This window comes from Acomys russatus, chromosome 19 (assembly GCF_903995435.1).
Source record: "Acomys russatus chromosome 19, mAcoRus1.1, whole genome shotgun sequence".
NCBI classification, from domain to species: Eukaryota; Metazoa; Chordata; class Mammalia; order Rodentia; family Muridae; genus Acomys; species Acomys russatus.
In genome coordinates, this window is record NC_067155.1 from 55,689,180 (window position 1) to 55,714,798 (window position 25,619).

Below are 25,619 nucleotides of genomic sequence, written 5' to 3' on the forward strand. Positions count from 1 at the left end.
ACCAGGGCTTACTCAGCCTTGGGCTTCTGGGAGTTCCAGGCAGGGTAGTACTCTTCATCCAAGTCCCTCAGCTTGTGCTAAGACACCTGTAGATGAATGGCAGTGGCCTGGGAGGAATATTTCCGACTGGCCCTCCGAGAGAAAGAACCCAAGTGAGTGGTTGCAAGGAGGGGGTGAGTGGGGGAAGGGGGACGGGGAGCAAGCAGAGAGCCCCTCCCTTCTTCTGGGGTTCCTGCAGCCTCATTCCTTTAGGCAGTTTTGGGGTGGGGTGCAAAGGCCCTAAGAGCATCTGTAACTGAGACAGGTCTACCTTCAATGTCTCTTTGAGCAAGTTAGAGCCGAACTGGCTAGCAGTAGGCCAAGCTCTGAGCTTCTGGGATGGCTAGCCTGTATCTGCCCCAAGCCTTGGCCAGTATCTCACAAAGATGAAATCCTTGAACCAGGGTGGAAAGGAAATTTTCTGTCAGTCCAGTGGAGAAGCTGCATTTTAAGGACACCAGCTCTGTAATGCACTGCCTGAGGCCAGTGGGACCGTGGGGGGCCCCAACATCTCAGTTCTATAAAGTTGGGGGGAAATAGACCTTTCTGATGCAGAGCTAGGCAAGTTTTGTTGAGTGAGATGTCAGGCTTTCTTTAATTCCCTCTTTTCCTCCTGGGAGAACCAGGCTCCCATACCCAACTTCTCTTGCACCATACCCCACAGAGGAATGCCTCCACTCTGTGTGGTCAGAGCAGGAACCCCACTTGCTCATCCTATAGTCATCCCTCAAAGTGACATCCTTCCAGCTGCTAAGGTCGCCCTTACTCCTCTCCCACCCCGCCCTGCTCCATCAGCTCTGCTGTCAAGCAGTACCTGAGTGGGTGCATCTCATATCCCCATCATGCCCACCCCAATCAGAATAACATTCTTCCTGGAACACTCCAAGCCCCACCACTGAGCACCCATGGTCCCCAGCGCCTACAGCATCCACAAGGGTTTTCTATTCCGCTCAAAACTTGCCCATGGCTCCCATCTCACTAAGGGTCCTAGCCAAAGTCTTCCTTCCGCATGGCCTGCCATAGTCTGGTCTTGGATAGCTCTGGTTTAGTTTCTATCTGTCATCTCTTTTCTCTTTTATGGCTCCTTCAACATACCCAGGCATTTCACTGGGAGCCTGGGTGTTTCTTGACCATTCCGTTGGCCTGGACTTTGCAGTTGTTGGTGCAGCTCGTTCTCTGTGGCCCTGTTCCAATGTCTGTTACTCCATTGTTGAAAATTGGCTGTGGTCTACTGGACTTTACAGCTCAGAGCCCACGGTGGTCAAGCAGTACTTGCTACTGTTATCCATCTTAGCTATCTATGGTCCTCTGGGGAGTACTTCTCTCTGTAACATGGGTTTCTGTCTGTCTTCTTGATGGTTGAACTGTGACAAGGACATTACCCGAACAGAACAAGTGCTCCATAAACTTGTGAGCAAAAATCCAGTAGCCAGCCGGATGTGGTGGCTCATGCCTTTAATCCCAGCACTAGGGAGACAGAGGCAGGTGGATCTCTGTGAGTTCAAGGCCAGCCTGGTCTACAAAGCGAGTCCAGGACAGTCAAGGCTACACAGAGAAACCTCGTCTCAAAAACAAACAAACAAACAAACAAACAACAACAACAACAACAAAAATCCAGTAGCCAGTAGGTGTGCCACCTTCATGCCTGTCATCCTAACATGCAAGAAGTAGTAGCTTGAGGATTAAGAGCTCAAGGCTAGCCTGGGCTAGCCTGCCCTACATGAGACCTTTAAAAACAAAACAAAGAAGCAAACAAACTCAATAGGTAGTGAGTGGGGCCATTCCAGGTACCCCCAGGGAGACTGCCCCCCGCTTCTTCCTACCTCCTCCCCTTTGGGTTTCTTCAGGAAGCCACTAGAACATAATGTGGACCATTTTCCACCCCTGCTACGTCTATTGGAGAAGAAGCAAGAGCTAGCAACTGCAGACCAAGATCTGCAGGCCCAGAAGGAGGTGAGCCTCAGTTGCTAAATTTTGGGGGTTCCCCAGACACACACTGGTGGTGTCCAATGGGTATACATGGTCTACAATGAGTCTACTCTGAGCTCTGATGTCCTTATCTGTCAAAGGAAGATCCAGTGAGAGCACTTGGTACAGATGCACATGTGTGCATCAAGCACCTACTGTGTGCTGGGCTCTGCACTGGCCCTTGACCTCTGGGGTTTCAGTTTGGAGATGAAAATAGGAGTCCAGGTGGGGGTTGCTTTACGGGAAGACACTGGACAAGGGCTGTTGGAGTCTGGGTAGTGGGGGACATCTGCTCCCCAGTGGAGTGGACAGGCAAGGCTTCCTGGAAGAAGTGAAGCCTTAGAGACTGCAAAAGGGCAAGCCAGATAATGCAGCAATGGAAAAAAGGAGAAAGAAGCAGGAAAGGGGGCACATTAAACACAAAAACTGGAATTCAAGGACAAAGCTCAGAAGGTCATGGAGCTCAACAGTTAAGAGCACTGGCTGCTCTTACAGAGGAGCCAAGTTCAAGCTCCTGCACCCACATCAGGTAGCTTACAACAGCCTGCAACTCCAGCTCTAGAGGATCAGACGCCCTCTTCTGGCCTCTAAGGACACTGTGCCCACATGCACACACCCCTCCCTTAAATACACACATTTATTTATTTATTTATTTATTTATTTATTTAGACAGAGTTTCTCTGTGGAGTTTTGGCTATTCTGGACTCACTTTGTAGACCAAGCTGGTCTCAAATTCACATCGATCTGCCTGCCTCTGCCTCCTGAGTGCTGACGTTAAAGGTGTGCACCACCACAGCTGGCCAAATACACACAATTTAAAACATAAAAATAATGTTTTTTAAAGTTCAGGGTGGCTGGAACATAGTGTGTCTTGAGGAGAGAAGGTGTGAAGTAGTTGGAAGGACAGACAAGGACAATAAATTGCATTCTGAGCCGGGCATGGTGGCGCATGCCTTTAATCCCAACACTGGAGAGGCAGAGGTAGGAGGAGCTCTGTAAATTTGAGACCAGCCTGGTCTACAAAGTGAGTCCAAGACAGCCAAGATTACACAGAGAAACCCAGTCTCGAAAAACCAAAATAAATAAATAAATAGCATTCTGGAGCCACAGGAGGGTGTTGTCTGTGAGCAGGGGCACAGCTGCAGATGGGAGCATTAGATGACCTGATATGCACACACCTCTAACTGCACCCCGCCCCAAGTTGTTTCGCAGCAGGATGGCCACCCTGAACCAGCGCTGGGCACAGCTGGAGGAGAAAGAACAGGCGCTAAAGGGGTCTTTCATCCGCTTTGACAAATTCCTGCAGGTCAGTGGATGTTGAGGGCCAGAGGCAGGTCGCAGGGGCTACTGTGTGCCACTCTAGGTTGGCCTCCATCTAGGAAAGCCACCTCGGAGATGACAGTGGAAAGGTGGGCAGATCAGATTGCCAGAGGGTGGAAGAGGAGAGAGGACCCCGAATCATAGTTGCGTTTTGGTGATGGCGGGAGAGCGCCTCAAGCCCCAGAGTCCTGAGACTTCCCGATCGCCTTCCTCCTTCCCAGGACGCTGAGGTTCGGAGGGGCCGTGCGCAGCGGAGAGCTACCGATGAACAGCATGGAGCGCGCCACCAGGAGGCTGAGGCGCTTCGGCTGCGCGCACAGCTGGAGGAGCTGAGGCGGGAGCGCGCGAGGCTGCAGCGGAGGTTGCAGCGCCTGGAACCCTGTGCTCGCCTGCTGGAGCGTGTGCTGGAGCACCTGCCGGAGGTGTGTAGGGCTAAGGGCCAGTGGACCACTTTGTTTTGACGAACTAGCCGAACTCTGTATAGAAGAGACAGCACTTCCTGAATGCTCACTGTATATATACAGCAGATGAGCTTTGCTCCCCAGTCATCCCCTAAATTCGGTCAAGTGGGTATCAATCCCGCTTTTACAGGTCAAAAACCAGTTGCAGAAAGTTCTTTTGCATTCAAAGTCACGAAATTAAGCACAAGCACGCACGTGTGTGTGTGTGTGTGTGTGTGTGTGTGAGAGAGAGAGAGAGAGAGAGAGAGAGAGAGAGAGAGAGAGACAGAGACAGAGACAGAGACAGAGACAGAGACAGAGACAGAGAACAGAGAGAGCAAGAGGCAGAGAAAGGACAGACAATAATATAAATTTTATTATTATTTGTGGAAAGTTGGATGTGGAGGTGCAGTGTGTGTGTCTTTAGTTGATTTATTGAGACAGGTTTGCTTGATATTTTGAGACATAAGAATATAGCCCAGGCTGGTCTTGAACTCCCTACATAGCAAAGGCCAACCTTCAACTCTTGTTTCCTTCCCCCATCCCCTCCCAAACCCCCAGACAGGTATAGCCTTGTATAATAGCCCTGGCTATCCTGGAACTCACTCTGTAGACCTGACTGGCCTTGAATTCAGAGATCAGAGTGCATCCCAACCTTCAACAACTCCCAGGCACAAATATGTACACCTCATCCATACCTGGTGCCATAGAATCCCTGGAACTGGAGGTTCCGTGTGGGTGCTAGGAATTGAACCTGGATCCTCTACAGGAACAGCCCGTGCTCTTAACCACTAAGCAGTCTCTCTCCAGGGCCCAACCTTCAACTCTTTCTCCCATCTTAGCCTTGTTTTTTGTTGTTGTTGTTTTGGTTTTGGTTTTTTTGTTTTGTTTTGTTTTGTTTTGCAACAGGGTCCCATTCTGTAGCCCAAACTAACCAGGTACTCGATATGTAGTCGAAGCTGGCCTTGAGCTTAAGGCAACCTTTCTGTCTCAACCTCACAAATGCTAGCACTCCAGGCATCAGCCACAAAGGTCCATGGATGAAAAATGAAGTGGTGTCAACAAGTTGTGGCACTTAGCCACCTCAACTAGGTTTTATCATGGGAGCGGGGAAGGGCATGAACATGGCTCAAGTCCTCATCCAGTGGCTCCTCACTTCAGGGCCTGAGGTGTCCTATGGCACATCTGGACTAAGGATGCTCCTAGGGTATACTGGCGAGCCAAATGGGGAGAAGATTGCAGGCCATGTGAACGAGTCCCCCTCTCCAGTTTCAGGAGGTTCCAGAACTGGTAGCCCACTTCGACAGCCTGGTGGACACACAGGAGGCCCTGAAGCTGACGGAGCGCAAGCGACAGGTGGAGTTGGACGCGGCTCGTGTGCAGCTGAAACACCTGCGGGAAGCGAAGCAGGATGAGCTCTTGCGTCTGGGCCAGCAGCGTGCACAGCTGACCGAGCAGTTGGAGGCAGCACGAGAGCGCACACTGCAGTGGGTACGTGTCCCGGGGGCTGGCGAGGACCCACCCACTGTGCTACCCAAGAGGCTGAGGCACCACATCCCCACTTGGTATCAGAGACAGTGCTTGCTCCAGACCCACAGAGCCCCCTGGGTGCACCTGCCAGGTGGATGGGGTCTCCCCGCCCCCAGGGCCAGGTCCTAACTCCATGGCCATCTGGGTGTGCATTCTGCAGGAATCCAAGTGGACTCAAATCCAGAACACAGCGGCAGCCAAGACCCTGCTCCTGGGACGCACTCGGATGTCTGCCCTCAACTTGTACCAGCTTGTGCGCCTGCACCAGAGTCAGCCGCTCACTCTGGACGTGGAGGACACCGAGGGGCAGCTGGAGGAGGTGAGGCTCTATGCTTGAGAAATTGCGCTCAAGGCTGGGACACCTTGAGGTGAGGGCTCTTTCCAAGTATGGGTTCCTTGTAGTGGCCTACTGTGGCTGGACAACCACACTCAGCTACCAGGACTGTATCTGCCAGGACAGCAAGTGGGTCTGTGTGTCCCTTGAAGGGTTGGCTAGATTCACCCATGAGTTGCCCCCGCCCTTGAGATAGAAACACATGCCAAGTCCAGGAGGGTCTCAGGGTCATGTGAACTAGATGTCTTTGGCAGGGTCTCATATAGCCCAGGTTTACCCCCCAGACTCGCTACCCTGAACTCCTCCCTGCTCCATCTCCTGAGTGCTGGGGTTACTACAGGCACACTCTGCACATGCCTGTCTGAGTTCCTCCTCAGCTGCCTCTGCTCCTAGGAAGAAGGCTCAGAGGAGGGGGCTGGATCTCTCCTGACCACTCTCCTGGCCAGGAATCACTGTCAGGCTGGACACAGCAGTGAATGGACACCCAGCCTCACTGTCACTGTTGTGACAAGGGATGGCTATTCTGCTTTTCCCTTCTTTGGTGTTGTGTCACTGTTGACCCAGGTGACGGACAGGAAGAAGGTCCCCCAGGCTGCTGTCAGCTTGCTCCCAGTTCATGGCAGTGGGCCTACAGGTGTCCCATGAAGTTCTTATGTATGAACAAGTAGCACAAAACAAGGGATGCTGTGGAGATGAGGTGACAAGCCAACAAAGAAGCCGGATCCACGGAAAGCATGACTTCACGTGGGTGGGAGACCAGTTTGGCAGGGAGCCAGCTGGAAAGCTCCAAGTGTCTGGTTAAGAATCATTTGGTGAGCTGGGTGTAGTGGTGTACGCCTTTAATCCCAGCACTGGTGAGGCAGAGGCAGGCAGATCTCTGTGAGTTCCAGGCCAGCCTGGTCTACAAAGTGAGTCCAGGATAGCCAAGGCTACACAGAGAAACCTTGTTTCAAAAAACAAAACAAAACAAACAAAGGTGGTATACCCAATCATTTTCAACACTCACGAGACTGAGGCAGAAGAGCTGCCATGAGTCAAAAGCCAAGCCTGAGCTGTACTCTACTAATATTCAAAGCAAAGCAGACTCTTGGGAGGCTGGACTGAAAGCCATCAATGCCTCTTCAGTGGGGTTTCCAGGGCCACCTCTGGACACAGCCTCCCTGTGTGTGTTTAGACGGGGTGGGGGGGGGGTGGGGTGGGGGGAATATGATCTAGCCTTGTCATCCCTGCCCACAGGTGAAGCTGTTTATCATGGACCTCTCAGCCACCCTGGCCAGTCTTGCCCAGGCTGAGCCCACAGCCACTGCCTCCTAGTCCAGCCAGGTGAGCCTCGAAGGAGACCTGAGGGACCAAGTCTCACATTTCTTGGTGGGCAGGCTCAACACAGTGGCTCTCTGAATATGCTTTCTCTGGGCAAGATGGAGCTGTGCCAGCCCATGCCATTGTGAGCCTTCACAGGGCACTGGGCTTGCACTCAGTTAAGTGGGGTTGACAGCTGTGCTGGGGGCATGGGACAAGCTCAGACAGGGCTGTACACTCCAAGACGGGTACTTGCTAAGTGGGTCTGAGCAGCTGGTGACTGTTGGTACCATCTGATCTTCGGGGCCCAACAGGTAAGTTTCCAATGTGTACCTGGCCTGGGCTAGGGGCAGCTGATGGAGGAATGTTTGATCATCCCAGCACCTCAAGCAAAAGGTGGGGAAAGCCACCAGCAGGATGGATGCCGCAGACTGGTTCTCTCCTCCACATGCAGAAGGGCAGTGCCACCCTCAGAGCCAACCTCCACTCTGCAGCAGCCCTGAGCTGCCTCAGGCAATTGGATCCAAAGTCTCATTTTCCCCACCTCAGGGGCCAGGTGCGACACACAGCATGGCTACCTACACTCAGCCACTACATCAGCTGAGAGTTTCCTACCTGTATCTCTCCATCCCAACACCCCAAGTAAACTCCACTCCTGGTCGACCAGAGGCGGTCCACCAAGTTTATTACAACTCAACACTGGGCTGGAGGCAGCCAGGGCCCACAGCCACACGGCTATGACCTGTGAACCCTGAATACATAGAGGCGGCAGCAGCTGAGTTGTAGGCTCAGGACTCAGTCTGCCTAGCCTTGCATAGTTTAGACTCCTAGGCATCCTTCAAGACCCCACCCAATGTTCCAGTCAGAAGCAGATGTTGCTTTCTGTGGCCATACAGCACTACTCCTCACAGACACTGGCTCCTTAGGAGGCTCTGCCAACAGACCCAGAGACATGTCTCTGATGTCCACTCCAGGGCTACCAGCAAGTCCCAGGGCTGACTCTGGCTCCTTACATCCTCTTCCTCATCTTGCCCTTCCTGGAGGGAGCACCCCGGCCAAAGGCGCCCCGGCGCAGCTCCTGAGCTCGGCGGCGGTTGCGTGCTGAGAGCTGCTTCAGGCCGCCTCGCTGCAGGAAGCGCTGCTTCTGGGCTTGTCGCCGATGCTTCAAGATCTGTTCCTTGGTTTTGAGTTCTGAGCGCATGCGGCCTGTGGGTGCACTGGGCGCTCGCGGCTGGGACCCACCTGTCAGCACAGAGATTTGGGGAGCTCAGCTTTTTTCATCCCCACATCTCACCACACCTTGCTTTCCCCGTTTAGACCATACCACCTGCCCTGCTCACCTTGACTACGCCCTCGCTTTCCAGCTCGCCGCGGCCCAGGGCCTCGCTGGTTGGATGGCCCTTCTTCCTCAGAGTCCTGGTCATCAATTTTCTGCTTTTGCTTCCACTTCTGGTAGCTGAGAGCCCCGTTAAGGAAGTAACAAGCAGCATCCAAAGCTGGGCCACACCCCTTATAGGGGTCTGATGAGGAAGCTGCAGCCCCGCTCCTCTGTGGCCTGTCCTATAGGAGCACAGCTGGACACCTGCCCCGCTCCCAGGCGCAGGCCTTCCTATGGAAATCAGGATCAGGAAGCTGCTTAGGCCCCGCCCCTTCACAGCCCCGCCTTTAGGATACAGGTCGCGCTTGTAGGAGCTGTTGATATAGCGGCCACTCTCTGTCTTGATCTTTTTCTTGTCCTCTTGTCCTGACTGCCCCACAAACCGCTTCTTCTTCCGGTCCCTGAGGGAGAGGGAGACGAGGGGTCTACTTTAGGGAACTTGTTCCCTCATCTGCCCTGTAGCCAGTAGAGGATTAAAGGAAAACAGCCAGGCACACCTGGCCTGCACAGGGCACTCAAAAAGTTCCTTGACCACCTCTTCACACTGCATGGACAGCCCGGGTCTCAAAAGAAGCATGGGGGGACTTGGAGTTCGCTCCCCACACCACTTTCAGCCCCCCCGTGTGTGTTGGGGGACCTGCATCAGAGTCCTCATGGGAACAACGGGTAAAAGGCCTGCCAGGGAAGGGGCACGGAGCTGGCAAGGTGTCACCACCTTGCTCTTGAGAAATCAAGAGGAGACACAGAAGGCCATGCCCGGTAGCACGGGAACTGGTCACTCACCACCTGAGCTGCTGCCGACCCCGGCTCATGTTCTGCGCTTCATCCCCCATGAGGTCAAGGACTGCGCCAGACACCTGCTGCTCGAAGGCCCCTCCAGTCCCACCGACTCTCAGCCTGCAGATTCCAGTGGGAGATTTGATGAATGGGACTCAGACCCTCTCTGTCCACCCGACTCTGGGCCCTAAGCTCACACTCACCCCTGCTCACTGTCGAAATCCTTGGGCCGGTAGGGGACATAAAACTCCTGGTCTCGCTGACGGGCCTCCTCCCTCCGTCTCTTGGCTCCTTGGTTGGGTCCTGGCCTTGGCCGCTTCTGGCCCACAACCTCTGTGAAGACACCCTGGCAGGCAGAGGGCTAGTGTCACTCTTGAAGCCTCGGGGAGCCCCACTAGAACCAAGGGGCCAGGAGTTCCCCTTTCATCTGCCAGAAGGTGTCTCCTGCAAGATCCGCATCTGCACGCCCAATGGCAGCTGCCTTGGAGAGCGGTGCAGGCGGTGCAGGCAGGAGGGGCTGCATGGACAGACACTGGCAATGACATTGTCTTCCAGCAGAGCCAGCCTGAAGGCACTCTGGCCTTGGCTTCTTCCATACAATAGGATACACCCAGGGGTTTGAGGCTGCACCTTCAGACTAAGATGCTATCTGCCTCAAGAGGCCAGGAGAGATGGAGTGGAGGTGTAGGAGGAAGCCACCGCCACGTTGGTGGGGTACTCCAACACCCCTTAGGCCCACCTGCTAGGGTTTCTCTTCCACCAGGACCTCAGGCTTAGCCACAGCCCAGGCCATAGCATATGGGAAGGGGACTCTTTCTTATAATTTTAGGTGTGAAGGTGTATGTGTGTGTGTGTGTGTAGGTGTGTGTGTGTGTGTGTGTTTACGAGGGTGCTGATTCCCTGGAACTGGAATTACAGGCAGCTATGAGCCTCATACTCTCATACTGTGTTGTGGTGCTGCGAGCAGAAGGGCTTTCTGTTGTTTCTGAGATGGTCTCAGTGTGTGGGCTATTTATAGGCTGACCCTGAACGTCGATGTCCACCTGCTTCTGCCACCAGAGTGCTCTTGGGTTGTCTAAGACAGTATCACTCTGTAGCCTGCCTTAGTCTCCACACCCCTCTCCTGCAGGCTGCGAGCTGAGGCTGTGTCCTGCTTCCACAGACATATGGGGGCTGCACCACTGCCTGTCCCACCGACTGCTGGAACCTAGCTGTCCCTCCCCAGCTCTAGCTGCCCCTGCAGTCCGCACCTCCACACTCTCGGCCATGTCTTCCTCCTCTTCTCCCTCCTTCTGAGACAGCTCTTTGTGGGAGACTGGGCCAGTGGGCCCTTCCTGCCTCCCCCCACGTGCCTGCTGGAAGCTGGCGACCGCTTTTCGGTCCCTCTGTCGCTTGGCGCGCATCATCTGGCTGCTTGGGTCCCTGCTGGAGGCGTTGATCTCAAAGATGGTCTGCAAAAGGGACGCCACGTTCACTGCCGACTACCCACCCTAAGCCAGGTGTGACTTGTGTGGGCACTCACAAGTGAGTGCTGTGAGAGGTGGGGCCCTTCATATCAGTTCTGCACAATTAGAGAGACCCAGACAAAGTGGGTGTCTGGCCCAAGACCACACAGCCGGGGAAGCCAGAAGCCGGACCTCATACCGAGGTCATTGGGCTTCCTCCATGTTGCTCCCTAGCTGCTCTTGCTACTGGTCACCTGGCTGGGCTCTCCTTGGGGTTCTACACCTGAACCCCACTGCGTATGCCTGCCCATGGAGAGCCAGGAAGAGTGAGCAGGTAGAAGGGTCAAAGGTAGGGTGGACGGCTCTTTAGTCCTCTGAAAGACAGAACATGTCACACCTCTAAGGAAATTCACTCTTTGACTGGTGGGAAGTGACGATACACGGACCTGCCGTGGGTCACAGGAATTCTCCACAACGGGAAAGGGGGGAAGCTATGAATGGCCAGCAGAACCAGTCAGAACCAGTGTAGCATGTTAAGAAGCTGTAAACCCAGAAGGAAATCCCCGCTGTGGGGCCACACTCACCGCGCGGGTGCGATAGTTCTTGATGCTGTCCACCAGGCGCAGGCGCTGTAGTTCTCCCTCCTCAAATCGTGAGCCTGAAGGGTGAGGAGGTGTGTGAGGCCAGGGTAGGTTTTCAAGGGCCAATCCACCCTCACCTACTCCACCCTGCAGAATCTCACTGAAGAGTGGGTGCAAGCCCAACCCTGCCAGGTCCAGCTCCTTGGCTCTCTTGATGGACTCAGGTGAGGGCGCTGGACGGGAGCGCACGTACTGCTGCTGGGCGTTGTCGGCCACACGGTGCAGGCCCTGAAGTTCTAGTGATGTCTCCAGGGTGGTCTGCAGGCCGCTGTCCTCGTCATCCACCACACTCTGAGGCACCCGACCCAGCACACCATCCCTGCCGACTGCATCTGCTGGCCACAGGGCACATTTAGGAGATAGTCCATAATCCATCCCTTCACGGCCTATGGACCCCAGGACTACAAACAAGAGGGACATTTAGAGTGCTGTGCTCAACCAGATCCCTATGATACACAGGAGCAGAGACAGCCCCCCAACTCTGATGACAATGGCCCCAAGAGTAGTCCCAGAGCCCAAGACCGTCCCACAGATGCCTGTGGCTATCTCCCAGGACATGGTGATCTCCCCTATGGTCAGACCCAGTGCCACCTCCTGCAGCCAGATCGCTGCACCCTTGCTTGCTCATGTACTCCACAGGGATCTGGTGCTGTCCAGCTTCGACTCACCTGAGGGCTCCTCACGAGGCTGGGCAAGGGTGACAGAGCGGCCCAAGAACAGGTGCAGGTCAAGCAGGTAAGGGACCTCGTCTGGGGCCACTAAGGAATAAGCTGTGCCACTTCGGCCTGCTCGGGCCACACGGCCTGTGGAAGGAAAGTTGAGTTCAGTGTAGGGACCCCAACTCCTTGAGGGCTAGAGCTAGGCCAGGGCCTTTCCTGAACTGCTATCCCCCACTACAGAGTAGGTAGGCAGGGTTGGGCACAGGTTGGTACAGAGCTCAAGTGAGTGAAAGAAGAACAAGTACCAGCACTCAAAAGTCCTTGGCACTCTCACTGTGGGAGGAGTTTTTCTCCCCCAAGGAATAATTAAGACTACAAGTTCTGGGGCTGGAGAGATGGCTCAGAGGTTAAGAGCACTGGCTGCTCTTCCAGAGGTCCTGAGTTCAATTCCAAGCAACCACATGGTGGCTCACAACCATCTATAATGCGATCTAGGGCATGTGCATAGTTGTACATGCAGATACAACATTGTACACAAAATAGATAAATATTGAAAAGAAAAAAAAAAGACTACAAATTCTGACAAAAAGAGATTTGGGCCAAAACTTCCTAAAGGTGTCAGGAAAGAGGACTGCTCAACAAGCTGATGACTACCAGGTGGGAAATACAGAGCTGAGGAAAGGGTGAGCTCCACCGGGCCTACCGCTTGTTTGTACAATAAAGTTTTACTGGCACACAGCCATGTCCGCTCATTTACATATTCCCAATGGACCGTTCCTAACACTGTACACTGAATAGCTGTAACAAAGATGGTATAGAGTGACAGAATAAAAATGCCCATTACTCAGCCCTTTCCTGAAGATATGCCACCATGAAGAATGGCATCACAGTAAATGAAAATATCTGTAATGCTATACAGCAACATGAAAAGCAGCAGCTGGTGGAAAATACCCCAACATGGCCCCAGCATTGTGTTAAGAACATTGGAGGTGTCACATTGCAGTTTGGTCTGCTGTTTGTGACAGGGTCTATGTAGCTCTGGCTGGTCTCAAACTCCTGATCCCCCTGCTTCAGCACCCTGAGTGCTGTGACTAAAGACATGGGCCACCGCGCCTAGCTTTCTCCCTTGTCTTAGACAAATGCCACACCCACTCATTAGCAGATTTCAGTGGGGATGGTCTGTCAGGTGGCATCTGAGGAGTTCCCCTGGGAGCTCTGGAAACTCCCCTGCCAGGAAGCCAGCTGTCCAGGAAACAAGAGAGACTTGGACATAGTGGGCAGCCATCAACAAGGACATGATCTGGCATCCACCACAGGAGACATGGCCAGGGTCTCCAACCAGCCTAACAGTGAAGTGACAGGACACAGACCCTAGCACCTGCCCTACCTGACAGCTGTGCATGTGATACCAACCACACTCAGTCACACAGAGATCAGCCCTAAGAAGCCCTGTGCCCGGCTTCTCCCCATGCATCTTTCAATCTGTTTGTACTTATGAACACGGCACACAACTCAATGTGTGGTGGAGATTGTCCAGCATGAGCAATGCCATGGGTTCCGTTCCCAACACCAAAAGCAAGGCTCACATAATAAACTCTGCTTAAGGCCTCAGTTTCCCCAAATTCCCAATATGACACAGTGTCCCTCCCTGAGCCCACCAGTGCGCAGCCAGGCTCCTTACCCACTCGGTGCAGGAAGAGCTTGCCCTTGGCGGGAAAGCTATAGTTGATGACATTGTCCAGCAATGGGATATCCAGGCCCCGGGCAGCCAGGTCAGTCACGATGAGGGTGGAACACTTGTGTGTGAACTTCGCTAAGTTGATCTTACGGGCTGTCTGGTCCAGGGCACTGTAGATGTGGGTGCAGCTCACCCCCTGGGCTGTCAGCAACTACTCAGAGTGAAGGCAGGGAGGTGAGAAGCCTTGCTGGATTGAAGGCTGGAGGCTGGGCCTAAGCTGGGGCACCATGCACTGTAGGTTTGAATCCCAGCCTACTGGCTGGCCTCATTGCTGTCTGCATCAGCATAAGTGCAGCTTCTGCCACCTGCCAGCTCTGCAAGGCTGTTGGAGCATCCAAGGGTACAATATATACAGAAGGCTACCCTAAGGATCCTGTGTGACCATGGACAAATTACTTGGCCTCTCTGTGCTCACAGGATTAAGTGGGTTAATGCACAGGAAGCCCATGACAGCATCAACCACTCTCTCTGTTACTATTTTAGTCTCAGACACTCGGGGGAGGAAAACACCGCTAACATGTCGGGTAAGTGAGACCCAGGCACCCGTGTCATCAACGGTGCCCAGGTGTGGCTGCTGGGGTGTGTGACAGTGGCTAGGCAGCCCCTCCCCCAGCCTTCCAGGCTGCTGGAACTCCCCAGACTTGTATCTAGCTGAGGGTCACACAGGTGTGAATGCACCGAAAAGCCAAGAGCACACCACCCCACTAGATGCCAGGCACATTACAAACTACAAATCCACCCCCGTCCCCAAATCCAAGTCCACTGGAAGTTGAGGCAGATGATATGGACAGAATGCCAGACAGAACAGAACCAGCTCGGGTGTGCTAACAGTAGCTACACCCACACAAATGGCAAAGACAGTTCACTGGCGGCTTCTATGTCAGGATGTGAAAAAGCCCCACCCAGGCTCATGGTCGCTCTGTTCCTGCCCTCTGGTGGCCTCCCTTGGAAGTGCAGCTCTGGGCCCGGGATGAGGCTGGTTTGAGAGCGCTCATGGGGGTCTCTCCATCCCAGAGCCCCTTGCTCACCTCTGTGAGATACTCAGCGTGGTGCTTGGTGGCTACAAAGACCACAGTCTGGTCCTGGGGTCGAATGACATTACGCAGCAGGTAGAGGAGCACAGCAGCTTTGGTGTCCTCACGCACCAGGAGGAAGGAGGTCTGCAGGGAGAAGGATGGATGTGGGCTCCTGGCCACGGACCGGCAAACTCCACCTGGCCACTAGCCTGGGGAAGAGGCCCAAGACTGCCTCACCTTGAGCTGCTCATTGAGCTTGGTGTCCACATCCAGACGGATGAGCACGGGCTCTGTGAGGCCTGTGGAGGTGTGGAGGAGATTGCAGGGGTCACTGAGGGGAAATACCCAGACTCCACCCTGAGTCCAGCACCATGACCCACTGGCTCACCTGCCCGGGCAAATTCCACCAGCAATTTGGGCAATGTAGCTGAGAACAGCACCGTCTGATGGCCCCCGGGAAGGCGGCCTATGATCTCCTGAAGCTGCTCAGCGAAGCCCATTTCAAAGAGCCTGCAGGGGGAGTGGGGGGCAGGGAGGGGTCAGGAAAAGGGCTTCTGCCCTGAAGCACTTGGAGCCCTGCCCACCCTCATTCCAGAATCCCACCATGTGCTACTGATCATCTTTTGTGTGTCTGTCTTTCCAGTGTTGGGGGAATGAACGCAGCCTTACACACCCTCGAGCAAGCGCTCTCCACTGGGTACAGCCAGGGTTGAATGTAACATTCTTTTCAATACTAAGACATGAGCTTCAGTTGACTAGTGTAAGTGGCCCAGGGATGGGAATACAGAAACACACATTCTGGTCTCCGTGGGCAGAGCTGGTCCCCTGTGACCTCCCCTCTCTCTGCTTCCTCCGCCTTGGGGGACAACCCTGACAGTTGCTCAGGGGTATAGCTGTGGCCTCACCTGTCCGCCTCATCGAAAACCACATACTCCACACTCTGGAGCTTCAAGTTCATCTCCACAGCCACATGTACCAACCGCCCAGGGGTGCCAATGATTCTAGAAGGGATACACAGGTCAGGTCACCCCAGGTCCAGGGCCCTGCCACAGCCCTCAGCACCCTCCATGCCCCTCTCTGGGAAGGGACCCCAGAGCATCACCTCCCATCAACAAACTCACATGTCGGGGTTCTCATGCAGGGCTGCAAACTGGTCTTCCATTCTAGGGAAAAAACAGGGTCAGGCTGAGAGGACAGAGCTTTTGAGTCTATTCCACCCCTATCCCATAGCCAAGTGTCCCCACACTTCGCCATGGGATGCACATCACAGGTAAGAAATGGCCACTGTGAGACACCTTGTCAAAGCACTACCCCAGCTGATACACAACAAAGCTACTACTACTCCACAGCACCACCTAGTGGCTCAACCTGAAACTACAGGCTTCACCTAGAACCTGATTCCCGGCTGGCCAAGTGCCTGTCCCTGCCTTGCCCTGAAGCACCCCAGGGACAGTTGTAGAAGTGGGGATCCTGGCTCCATGTAGCTTGGGGAGGGTGGGCTTTCTAACAATCACAGACTTCATCCCTTGGTAGTAGCTGGAACAGGTAAGCAGGACAGGCCAACCGCAGCATGGCACCCGGAGAATGACATAGCCTATACAACCAAGGCCTCACCAAACTCCCCAGCCCAACACAGTAAGCTGACAGGGACAGACAGACTTGTCCCAGCTTCTACCATGTGTTGTGTTTCCTGACCAGCCTGTCTGAACATGCAGAGAAGCTGTTGTTACTGGCTAGCAACTCAGACCCACCAAGGGCACCCTTGAGGCACAGGGGGCTAAGATACAGGGTGAGGGCTCCTTACTTGTCCCCGCCCAGGATCAAGGCAGTCTTGAGGCCAGTGAACTTGCCCAGCTGTGAAGAAAGAGACACAGAGGGATCAAAGGCAGGTGGGTGCATGCCGCCTCAGTCGCCTTTGGAGTCTCACCAGGCCCAGCTACCCGTACCTCTTTGGTGAACTTCATGGTCTGCAGGGCCAGCTCCCTGGTGGGCGAGAGGATGAGGGCCCGGGCCCCTGCCTGTGCACTGCGTGCTTTGAGCCGTTCAAACATCGGGAGGAGGAAGCAGGCCGTCTTGCCACTGCCTGTCCGGGCCATGGCCACCACGTCCTTGCCGTCCAAGATCACGGGGATGGTCTGTCAGACACAGGACGGAGGTAGTGTCAGCCCTGGCCCCAGCATGGAGAGCCACAGGCCTCTAGATCTATTTTCTTTCTTTCTTTTTTAATATTTATTTATTTATTATTGTGTGTAGAGTGTTCTTCCTGCATGTACACCTGCAGGCCAGAACAGGGCATCAGATCACAGTACAGATGGTTGTAAACCACCATGTGGTTGCTGGGAATTGAACTCAGGACCTTTGGAAGAGCAGGCGGCGCTCTTAACCACTGAGCCATCTCTCCAGCCCTCTAGATCTATGTTCACAAAGGCCTGTCAGCACAGCTAGGAATGCGCACCCCCAGCTCCTGCACAACCAAGGTGACTCTGCCTCCCTTGTCTCCCCCGCAGCTGACTGCAAGTGTTGGGCGATCGTGGGCTGCCTGGGCAGGCTCAGCGTGATGGGAGACAGAGAGCCACAGTCCAACCCCAGCTCTGCTGGGCCCAACCTTCTCCCCTGTATAAGGGCTAAGCTACGTGGAGCTTCAGCTAGATGCCAGCTATCGCATGGCCGTCGCACACCGCTGCCACGGCCTGCTGCCCTGGCTCCTTACCTTCCTCTGGATGGGTGTTGGCACCTTGTAGCCCTTTTTCATGATCCCTTTGAATACGGGGTAGCTCAAGCCTGGGAGAAACATGGGAGGGGTCAGGGGCCTGGGGGCCACAGTGGCCACCAGACATTATAGGACAAAGGACTATGCTGTCCACCGACACAGAGAGAAAAGAGAACATAAAACGGAAGGTTAAAGGAGTGGAAGACACCAAACTGCACAAGGGACACCTCACCCAACCTCTGCTGGAATTCTCTCATTTCAGTTTTTCTGTTTAAGACAAGGCCTTGCTATGTACCCCACCCTGGTCAACCTGTCTTCACCACACCTGTACCTAAGTCTCTGCTTAATTCCCCTGATTATCAGGAGTCAGCACTTTGCTTTTGACCTAACAGCCATCTAGATCGCTTTTGAAAGCCAACTATTCGGTTTCTTCACCCCACTCTTTCAGGACTTCTGTCCTTTTCTTATTGATTTGTAAGAACTCTTTGCATATTGTAGATGATAACCTTCTGCCTGTCCCATAGGCTGCAGATATTTTTATGTTGCAAGACAGAGTTTTCCTATGTAGCCTTGGCATGCACCACCACATCAAGCTCCTATTTACTGCTATTAAAAGTCATTCAGAGGGGCTGGAGAGATGGCTTAGAGGTTAAGAGCACTTGGCTGTTCTTCCGAAGGCCCTGAGTTCAATTCCCAGCAACCACATGGTGGCTCACAACCACCTATAATGAGATCTGGTGCCTTCTTCTGGCGGGCAGGCACATCTGTACACATAATAAATAAATCTTTTTTTAAAAAATGCAAAAAAAGTCATTTAGAGCCGGTGTGTTGGTACACGCCTTTAATCCCAAAGGCAGGAGGATCTCTGAGTTCAAGGCCAGCCTGGTCTACAAAGAGAGTTCTAAGACAGCTAGGGCTATTACACAGAGAAACCCTGTCATGAAAAACTAAAAGAACAAATAAAACAAAACAAAAGTCATTCAGTGGGTGTCCCAACCCTTGCCCTGGCAACTGCCATTGTGTCAAGAGCAGATCACTTAAGCTCTAATTCCCACACATGTGTCTTGGCACCACCCCATCATCCTGTGCATTCTTCAAGGCTGTCCTCCTGTCCAACAGTGAATTCTCTGCCACCTCCTGTGCCTGCAGAGGTGGCTCCTGTCCAAGGCTGCCGTGAAAGACTACTTGTTTCTACTACTTCCTACTTGACACCAGACTGCCTGGCCTACAGTAGACATCAGTAGCCAAACACAGAGGGCACAGTGATACCCCACACACACAACCCTCAGGCTGCTCCCGAGGGCCCCCAGCCACCCAGCCTGTTTACCTACCCATGGATTGGAAGCCTCCAGACTTCTTCTTTTTCTGGTTCTGGGCTCGTACCATCTGACGGGTGTCAGGCTCCACGTCTGATATGCACTCTGAGGTCGGAAAGGAGGGCAAGGCTCTGCCGGGGCCGAGCTGTGAGGGAGGGACGGAGAGCTGGCATCACTCTAGCTCTGACCGACCATAAGGGTAGAAAGGCTGGAAGCTCAGCAACTCTCTAACAAGCTCTCCTTGGACCAGGCCGGGGCAGAGGTACAGGTCAGCTCAGCCAGCCAGCCAGCCGGGCTCCACTCCTTACCACAGCACTGCCTGACTGCATCCTTCTAGAAATGGAGGCCAAACGTGGGAGGTATTAAAGACCCAGGCTTGGCTGGGAGAGGTCGACACTGAAGACTGAGGACGTGTGTGTGTGTGTGTGTGTGTGTGTGTGTGTGTGTGTGTGTGTGTGTGTGTGTGTGTGTCCACGTGCATGCGCGCGTGTGCCTGAGTAGTAGTAGTAAAGAGTAGTAGGCTGGGATGTGCTTCTGGAACTCACTATGTAGATCAGGGTGGGCTCAAACTCACAGAGACCTACCTGCCTATCTCCCAAGCGCTGTCTCAAAAAACCAAAAAGAAAAGAGAGTGATGTCTAGTTGAATAGCAAACAAAGTGCAGAGGGAGAGAGAAGGCAGTTTTACCAGGACAGTTTTACAGACAGGTTGTGGAGAGAACAGGCTAGACACAGGTGAAGACAGAACAAGCCAGAGAATGAGAAAGAGCCAGAAGATAAGAGCACATTGCCAGAGTTAGTGTGAGGTCAAGCAGAGCCATTCAGTCAGAGGCTAAGAAAGAAGCCAGTTTGAACCAGTCAGCTTGGAGAGCAGTGAGCCAGAACAGCTGAGCTGAGCCAGCCAGCAAGAGTTCAGAAGAGCTAGAAACGGTGAGATTATTCAACAGAAAGTCTCAGAGGCTGAAACCATTCTGGGCCTAGACCAGATTGTACAGCCCAGTGTGGTGACTCACACCTATAACCCCAGCACTCCTGAGGCACACACAGGCGGATCTCTGTGAGTTCTAGGCCATCTGGGTCTACAAAACAAGTCCAGGACAGCCAGGGCTCTGTTATACAGAGAAATCCAGTCTGAGGGTGGGGGTGGGGATGGGGATGGGGGACTGGGGGCTTATGAAGCAAGAGTTTCTACCTACTAGACCACCTTTCTGGCCTCTCAACCTATTATCTGACTTATAAATAGCATACTTTATGTCTCTTTGTATAACATTTCTGTTTCGGTATTGCTCTTTTTCAGATAGTATCTCCTGTGGCCAAGTTGGCCTTTTAAACCCCCAATCTTCTTGCCTCCAACGTCTGAGTGTTGAAATGATGGATGTGGGGCACCATAGCCAATTCTTTCACTGAAATTTTTTTTAAAGAAGTTTATTTTGTGTGTGTGTTTTTGTTTTTAATACAGCATAGCCAGAGGGCTCCAGATCTCGTTATAGATGGTTATAAGCTGTCATGTCGTTGCTGGGAATTGAACTCAGGACTTTTGGAAGAACAGCCAGAGCTCTTAACCTCTGAGTCATCTCTCCAGCCCCAGTGGACTTCTTTTGATGAAACTCATCAAGAACTTTTACATTTTAAAACCTTTGAGAGAGCCAGGCCTTTAATCCCAGCACTTGGGAGGCAGAGGCAGGCAGATCGCTGTGAGTTCAAGGCCAGCCTGGTCTACAAAGCGAGTCCAGGACAGCCAAGGCTACACAGAGAAACTCTGTCTCAAAAAACTGGAAGAAAAAAAAAAAAAAACCTTTGAGAGAGGTAATTATATAACTTATTACAGGCCTTTAATAAGTATGTGTGTTTCCCAAGATGTGGAGGATCCTTTACATCTTCTGTAAAGCAAAATTTTAGGATTGGTGGTATAGCTTTTACCAACTCACTACATAGCCAAGGGTGGCCTTGAACTCCTGATCCTCCTGCCTCCACCACTCCTACCCTGGGCGCTTGTGCCACACCATCTGCTCTTATGTGGTGATGCGGCATCAAACCGTACACTCTAGGCAAGCGCTCTACCAACTGAGCTATATATGGAGCCCACAGACTGGGTTTTGACTTGTAAAAAAGTTAAGCAAAGGCAGGGCTTAATCTCGCACTCGGGAGGCAGAGGCAGGCGGATCGCTGTGAGTTCGAGGCCAGCCCGGTCTACAAAGGGAGTCCAGGACAGCCAAGGCTACACATAGAAACCCTGTCTCGAAAACAAAGCTGAGTAACTTCTTTATGTCCCACAGCCCGTGGAGGGCTGGTCTTCAACAAAAACCTTAGTCTGAACCACGTGGGCTGCCTTCGCTTCTTTGGCAATGACTACTTGAGTTCTCGTTGCCTTTAGCAGTTTCGGCAAATTTAATGACCAACAACTGAGAACAGTTCACTGACTGAGCTGGGGAGAAGAAATGGAGAAATAGATATACCCGTTGTGCACAGGACGGTGGGCTTCAAAACCGCTAGGCTTTTCTGCCCCCCCTTAGAGCTCACACCTATCTCCCCATGTGCGTACATTTGGAACCAAACTATCCTCAGTTACAATCCTGCTGTCCCCTCTGACAGCGCTGATGAGGCTGGCACAGCTGAGGTGCAAACTGTACGTAAATACTAGTTTAGTTTATAACCGGCTTCTCAGAGGTCTAGTCCGGCCTCTCCTTTATTTTACCTCCTAAGACCAGCCCAAATTCAGGCGGACCGTCAGCACAAGCACTTTCTATTGGCTGCTTAAATTGGATCCCACCCCCTGTGCGAAGGTGCCCAATGAGGGTCCACGATGAGTGAGCCGGGCAAGCGGAAGGACACAGGCCGGGCCCCGAGCGAGCATCCAGCGTTCCTACCTTCCGCGTCCGGGCGTCATCCTCCGCCTGGATCTCGAAATCGCCGTCCTCCGAGTCGCTGTCGCGGGCCTGAGAAGCCCCAGTTCGGCGTTTCCGAAGCCCCTTCTTCTTCCACCGCGCCATGGCGGGACGCGACCGCGGGCCAGACCCCACGCGCCTCCCAGCAGCCATGCGGGCCGGATACTCGAACCCGGAAGAGGGCGGGGCTTACGGGACGCACAGATTTGGGTGCGGAGCCTGGAGGACGCAAGCGCGGCATCACCCGAAGGGCGCGGCCTGAGAGACCAACCAGAAGCGAAGAGCGGGGCCTGAGGGACCAACCAACTGCACAGGGGACAGAGCGTCAATGTGGCTTCACCAATGGGGCGAGGCCTGAGAGAAAGAGAGAGAGAAAGGGGGCGGGACTTAAGGAATGTACCAACTGGGAAGAGGCGGGGCCTGAGGACATACCAACTGAGAGGGTGGAAGGACTTGAGGAATGTACCAACTACGCGGGGCCGGCCCCTGAGGGGCGGGACCTAAGGGATGTAAAACTGAAACGGGGCGGTGTGGCCTATGGAATGTACCATCTGCGCGGGGGTGGGATCTAGAAACACACCAGCTGCTCAGGGGTGGAGCATCGCTCCTATTGCCCAGCGCGGGATGCGCATGGGCGCGAGTTGCTGTGGCACCGCTGCGGATGCTGTGCTGTGCGGGGATCTGTGGCTGAGCTGGATCTGGCTGGCCAGAGGCCCCGGTAGGAAAAGCCCCGGACACGGAGTTTCCATGATGCCTGCACTTTCAGCTTTGTGAGCTGTCTGTCAAGAGCGTGCTACCCCGCTGTTTGGAGCCTGAGTTGTGAAGGGGTGGGGGGTGGAAATGGATTTAATCTGAGAGACCGAAAGGGAGGCTGTGGGCGAGGACTAGAACGCCCCACGTTTGTAAAGCGCTTTGCACAAGGTAAGCATGGGGGCGACAGTGGCTTGCGAGCCTCTTTCCCTCTCCCACCATAATTAGGTTGTCTGGTTGGTGCCATCCCCCTGCATGCCCGTAGTCGTACTATAAATATTTGTTGAGCATACACTGTAGGCTAAAACTGTGTATCTACTTATTCATTAAATATTTGCTGACGGCATTTTCTCCTGTCTTGACAACTAAAAAGACAGGAGTGCCTGCTTAGCCTGCGGCATGCCCAGAGCACGGGGTTGGAACCCATGCACCTCGGACTCCAGGCAGTCGTGCAGTTCTACGCGGGAAGTAGAAGCAGGATCCGGAGTTAAAGGTCATTCTTGGCTATATAATAAATATAATATGATATAATATAATATGATATGATGAGTACCAGGCCAGCTTGGGCTACGTAAAACTCTGGGTGGGGGAGGGGCAAGAAAGTGAAGCATTTCTAAGGTGCCCCCTGAATGACAGCTTTGCCCCTTTGAGAAAGACCAGTCGCTTCCCTCCCTCAACCCCCAGCAGAAAAAAAAAAAAGCCCTTTTTGCCCTCGGGCTTGGGACTCCAGGCTGCTGCTGTTACTTAACTGACCCTGACACTAGGTCACTCTGACCCCTTTTCACAGGGAGCCCTGGAGGCTGAGTCTGCTCTGCCCTGTCACCCTTGACCACCTGTATCGAAGACCCAGGTGGAACTGGCCCTCAGCGGAATGCAGGCCCTCCACCTTCAGCACCGCAGCCCCCGCAGCTACAGGGTCAAGGCTAGGGCCTCCTATGTGGATGAGACCCTGTTTGGCAGCCCGACAGGAACCAGGCCTGCTCTACCAGACTTTGACCCACCCTGGGTACAGAATGGTAACAGATCCAGAGGAGGGGGCCCAGAGCCACCAAAGGTCTCTCTGACCAAGAGAGACAGTGAGTCCACCCCTTCCAGGGGCAGCACCCCAAACCTCACACCAAGGAAGAAAAACAAATACAGGTAATGGGGTGGGGGTGCATCCCTGTACTAAGGGTGGCTGTCCTGGTCTCTTCTGGTTGCTGTGATAAACTGCTCTTGGCAGAACGAACTTAGGTGAGAAAGGGTTTATTCTGGCTCATGATTGGGGTTGTGCTCCGTAGTTACAAAGAGTTGCAGCAGCGGGGTAGGCGTGGGGCTGGAGACAGCTGGTCACATCCCATGCTTGCTGCTCGGCACACTCTTTCCCTTCCATTCAGTCCCAGGACATCCGGCCCCCATCTTCCGACACACACGTGGTGCATAGACTTACACATAGGTACATTCATATAAAACACTAGTACTAAGAGGAAGAGCTGTCGTGGGCGTGCCCACAGGCCACTCTCCTGCCAGGTGGACAGTTGAAACTGGCCATCATCGTAGCCGGCAGGCTTCCTGGTCCAGCCTGCTCTTCATGTGCTATGTGGCCATGGGCAAGCGGCTTGACTTCTCTGAGCTGCAGTTTACTCATGTGGAGCATGAGTAAATGACAGTGGGGGATACCTTGCCGTAGCAACCAAACGCTTAGGAAGGTCTTGACAAATGGTTGTGTTGATTGGTGAGCAGGCACAGATGTGCACAGGGACTCCTGGAGTGGTTCCCCCCCATAGACCAAGCAATGGCTGTAGTCGGGACTTTTTTTTTTTTTTTAAGATTTTATTTATTCATTTTGTGTGTATGCGTGCTCTATCTGCATGTACACCTGCAGGCCAGAAGAGGGCACCAGATCTCATTATAAATGGTTCTGAGCCTCAGGAATTGAACTCAGGACCTCAGGGAGAGCAGCCAGTGCTCTTAACCACTGAGCCATCTCTCCAGTCCATAATCGGGACTCATGGTGGTAGGGCTTATATGAGGTGCTCATGGTGAGGACCCCTCTTAGGACTGTTCCCTTCCACAACATGCTCTTCTGTCTCCAGGAGAAGAGAGAAAGAAGCTCCACGCTGTTTGGGGCTGATACCTATCAGCCTATGGAACAGTAAGTCAGAGCCCCCTGAGGGCGCCAGGCAGGCTCCAGCAGCTTCCAGTATCTGGTGGGGAGTGAGGCTGTAAAGGACTTTAGGGTTGTCACCCCAGGTCACTGCACTCTTCCCTTTTCCAGGTTGATTGGCCACACCCCATCCTACTGTGACGAGTCACTGTTTGGTTCCCGGCCACAGGGCAGCAGCAAGGAGGGGTCTCGCACAGCCATGGGAGATGCTGCCAAGCTCTGGACCCTTTTCTGGACACCACCAGCCACCCCTAGGGGCAGCTGCTCACCTCGCCCCAGGGAGAGCCCACTCCGAGCCATTCACCCAGCTGGAGCCTCCAGGACAGAGTCCAGAGTGGACACGGGTTCCCAGAAGATGTCCCAGGATGGGTTGGATGTTCCCCATTCCCTGGGGCGGAGGCGTTCCCAATCACTCACCCATCTAACTGTCCCCAGCATGGTTCATCCGGCTTCCAGTGTCTCCCAGACCAATGGGCCTTGGAGTCCCCAGCCTTCCACATCAGGGGTGACTGTCCAGAGTCCCCTGGTCACTCCCAAGGCACGGTCAGGCAGTGTTTCAGGGCCAGCTGCCCCTCAGCGAGGCGCTGGCCCCCCCAAGCCAAAGCCTCCTTGGAAATGAGGTTCCCACCAGGAAAGCCTTTGGCTCACAGCCCAGTCTTAGCTCAGGTGGGGTCCTCTGGGGACCAGTGTCTCAGGGCCCCCAAGCGCTGGAGAAGCCTCCATGGGACTCCATGGATGACCCTCACCATCCGTTGTCCCCACAAGCTCAGGATGACCCTAGCCTTTCCTGGAGGATATTTGGGGTCCTCAAGATGTCTCTTTGGCCATGTCTCAGCCGCTTTCTGCATCAGTGCCAAACTCTACCCAGCTCCTTGCTCAGGATTCGGGTTCTACAGGGGTTTGGAGGCCTTAAGGGAGTGCTCTGGGCTGTGTATGGGCCCCACGGGTGGAACATGGGGAGGCATGTTAATATTCACATGTTTATTCTATGTATTAAATGTATTTAGCGACCCAAACCCAGCGGCCTGTTGCTGTCTCCCCCTTAAGTAAAGGCCTCAGTCAATTTCAGTAGCAGAGTTAGACAGGACAGCTGGTGACTAGAGGGTGTGGCACAAATGACAGTGGCTGCTGAGGCTGAGGGCATAGACATCAAGTAATGCTTCATCCAGCAGAAGCCCTGTGTCTGTCCTAAGACTCCACACACACAGGCGGGTGGGTGGTTCCTGCCG

At 53.7% G+C, this 25,619-nt stretch overlaps 3 protein-coding genes across 4 annotated transcripts; 2 read left to right on the forward strand and 1 right to left on the reverse strand.

Moving 5' to 3' along the window:
• Cfap73 (cilia and flagella associated protein 73) lies at window positions 1-7,462 on the forward strand. Its single transcript, XM_051161958.1, has 8 exons — window positions 1-152; window positions 1,887-1,992; window positions 3,209-3,313; window positions 3,549-3,749; window positions 5,037-5,258; window positions 5,458-5,616; window positions 6,868-6,954; window positions 7,245-7,462. The coding sequence occupies exons 1-7, from the start codon at window positions 97-99 to the stop codon at window positions 6,943-6,945; spliced, it is 927 nt and encodes a 308-aa protein (XP_051017915.1). The 5' UTR covers window positions 1-96; the 3' UTR covers window positions 6,946-6,954; window positions 7,245-7,462.
• A 181-nt stretch (window positions 7,463-7,643) lies between these two features.
• On the reverse strand, window positions 7,644-21,686 carry Ddx54 (DEAD-box helicase 54). Of its 2 annotated transcripts, none has more exons than XM_051161598.1 (20): window positions 21,477-21,686; window positions 18,626-18,755; window positions 17,295-17,365; window positions 16,531-16,719; window positions 16,389-16,438; window positions 15,706-15,747; window positions 15,490-15,585; window positions 14,973-15,094; window positions 14,822-14,883; window positions 14,597-14,728; window positions 13,512-13,719; window positions 11,840-11,974; window positions 11,273-11,503; window positions 11,115-11,188; window positions 10,336-10,536; window positions 9,289-9,431; window positions 9,092-9,205; window positions 8,605-8,709; window positions 8,271-8,386; window positions 7,644-8,172 (listed from the first exon to the last, which is right to left on the reverse strand). In XM_051161598.1, the coding sequence occupies exons 1-20, from the start codon at window positions 21,645-21,647 to the stop codon at window positions 7,940-7,942; spliced, it is 2,625 nt and encodes an 874-aa protein (XP_051017555.1). In that variant the 5' UTR covers window positions 21,648-21,686; the 3' UTR covers window positions 7,644-7,939. The 2 variants fall into 2 exon arrangements, with proteins under 2 accessions (XP_051017555.1, XP_051017554.1); XM_051161597.1 differs by having other exon boundaries at window positions 11,273-11,506.
• Window positions 21,687-22,328: 642 nt separating this feature from the next.
• Window positions 22,329-25,406, forward strand: Rita1 (RBPJ interacting and tubulin associated 1). The gene is made up of 4 exons (XM_051161599.1): window positions 22,329-22,415; window positions 22,618-22,737; window positions 23,032-23,384; window positions 24,502-25,406. The coding sequence occupies exons 3-4, from the start codon at window positions 23,116-23,118 to the stop codon at window positions 25,007-25,009; spliced, it is 777 nt and encodes a 258-aa protein (XP_051017556.1). The 5' UTR covers window positions 22,329-22,415; window positions 22,618-22,737; window positions 23,032-23,115; the 3' UTR covers window positions 25,010-25,406.
• The last annotated feature ends 213 nt before the right edge of the window (window positions 25,407-25,619 follow it).

Bases quoted from the DNA above. Each gene is read 5' to 3' on its own strand.
- Cfap73 (XM_051161958.1), top strand. From the start codon at position 97: ATGGCAGTGGCCTGGGAGGAATATTTCCGACTGGCCCTCCGAGAGAAA. The intron at 153-1,886 runs GTGAGTGGTTGC...GGGTTTCTTCAG, and splicing joins CTCCGAGAGAAAGAACCCAA to GAAGCCACTAGAACATAATG. The intron at 3,750-5,036 runs GTGTGTAGGGCT...CCCCCTCTCCAG, and splicing joins TGCTGGAGCACCTGCCGGAG to TTTCAGGAGGTTCCAGAACT.
- Ddx54 (XM_051161597.1), bottom strand. From the start codon at position 21,647: ATGGCTGCTGGGAGGCGCGTGGGGTCTGGCCCGCGGTCGCGTCCCGCC. The intron at 18,756-21,476 runs GTAGGAACGCTG...CCTCCCTCACAG, and splicing joins ATGACGCCCGGACGCGGAAG to CTCGGCCCCGGCAGAGCCTT. The intron at 16,720-17,294 runs GTAAGGAGCCAG...TGTGTCTGACAG, and splicing joins CAACACCCATCCAGAGGAAG to ACCATCCCCGTGATCTTGGA.
- Rita1 (XM_051161599.1), top strand. From the start codon at position 23,116: ATGCAGGCCCTCCACCTTCAGCACCGCAGCCCCCGCAGCTACAGGGTC. The intron at 23,385-24,501 runs GTAATGGGGTGG...TCCCTTTTCCAG, and splicing joins AGGAAGAAAAACAAATACAG to GTTGATTGGCCACACCCCAT.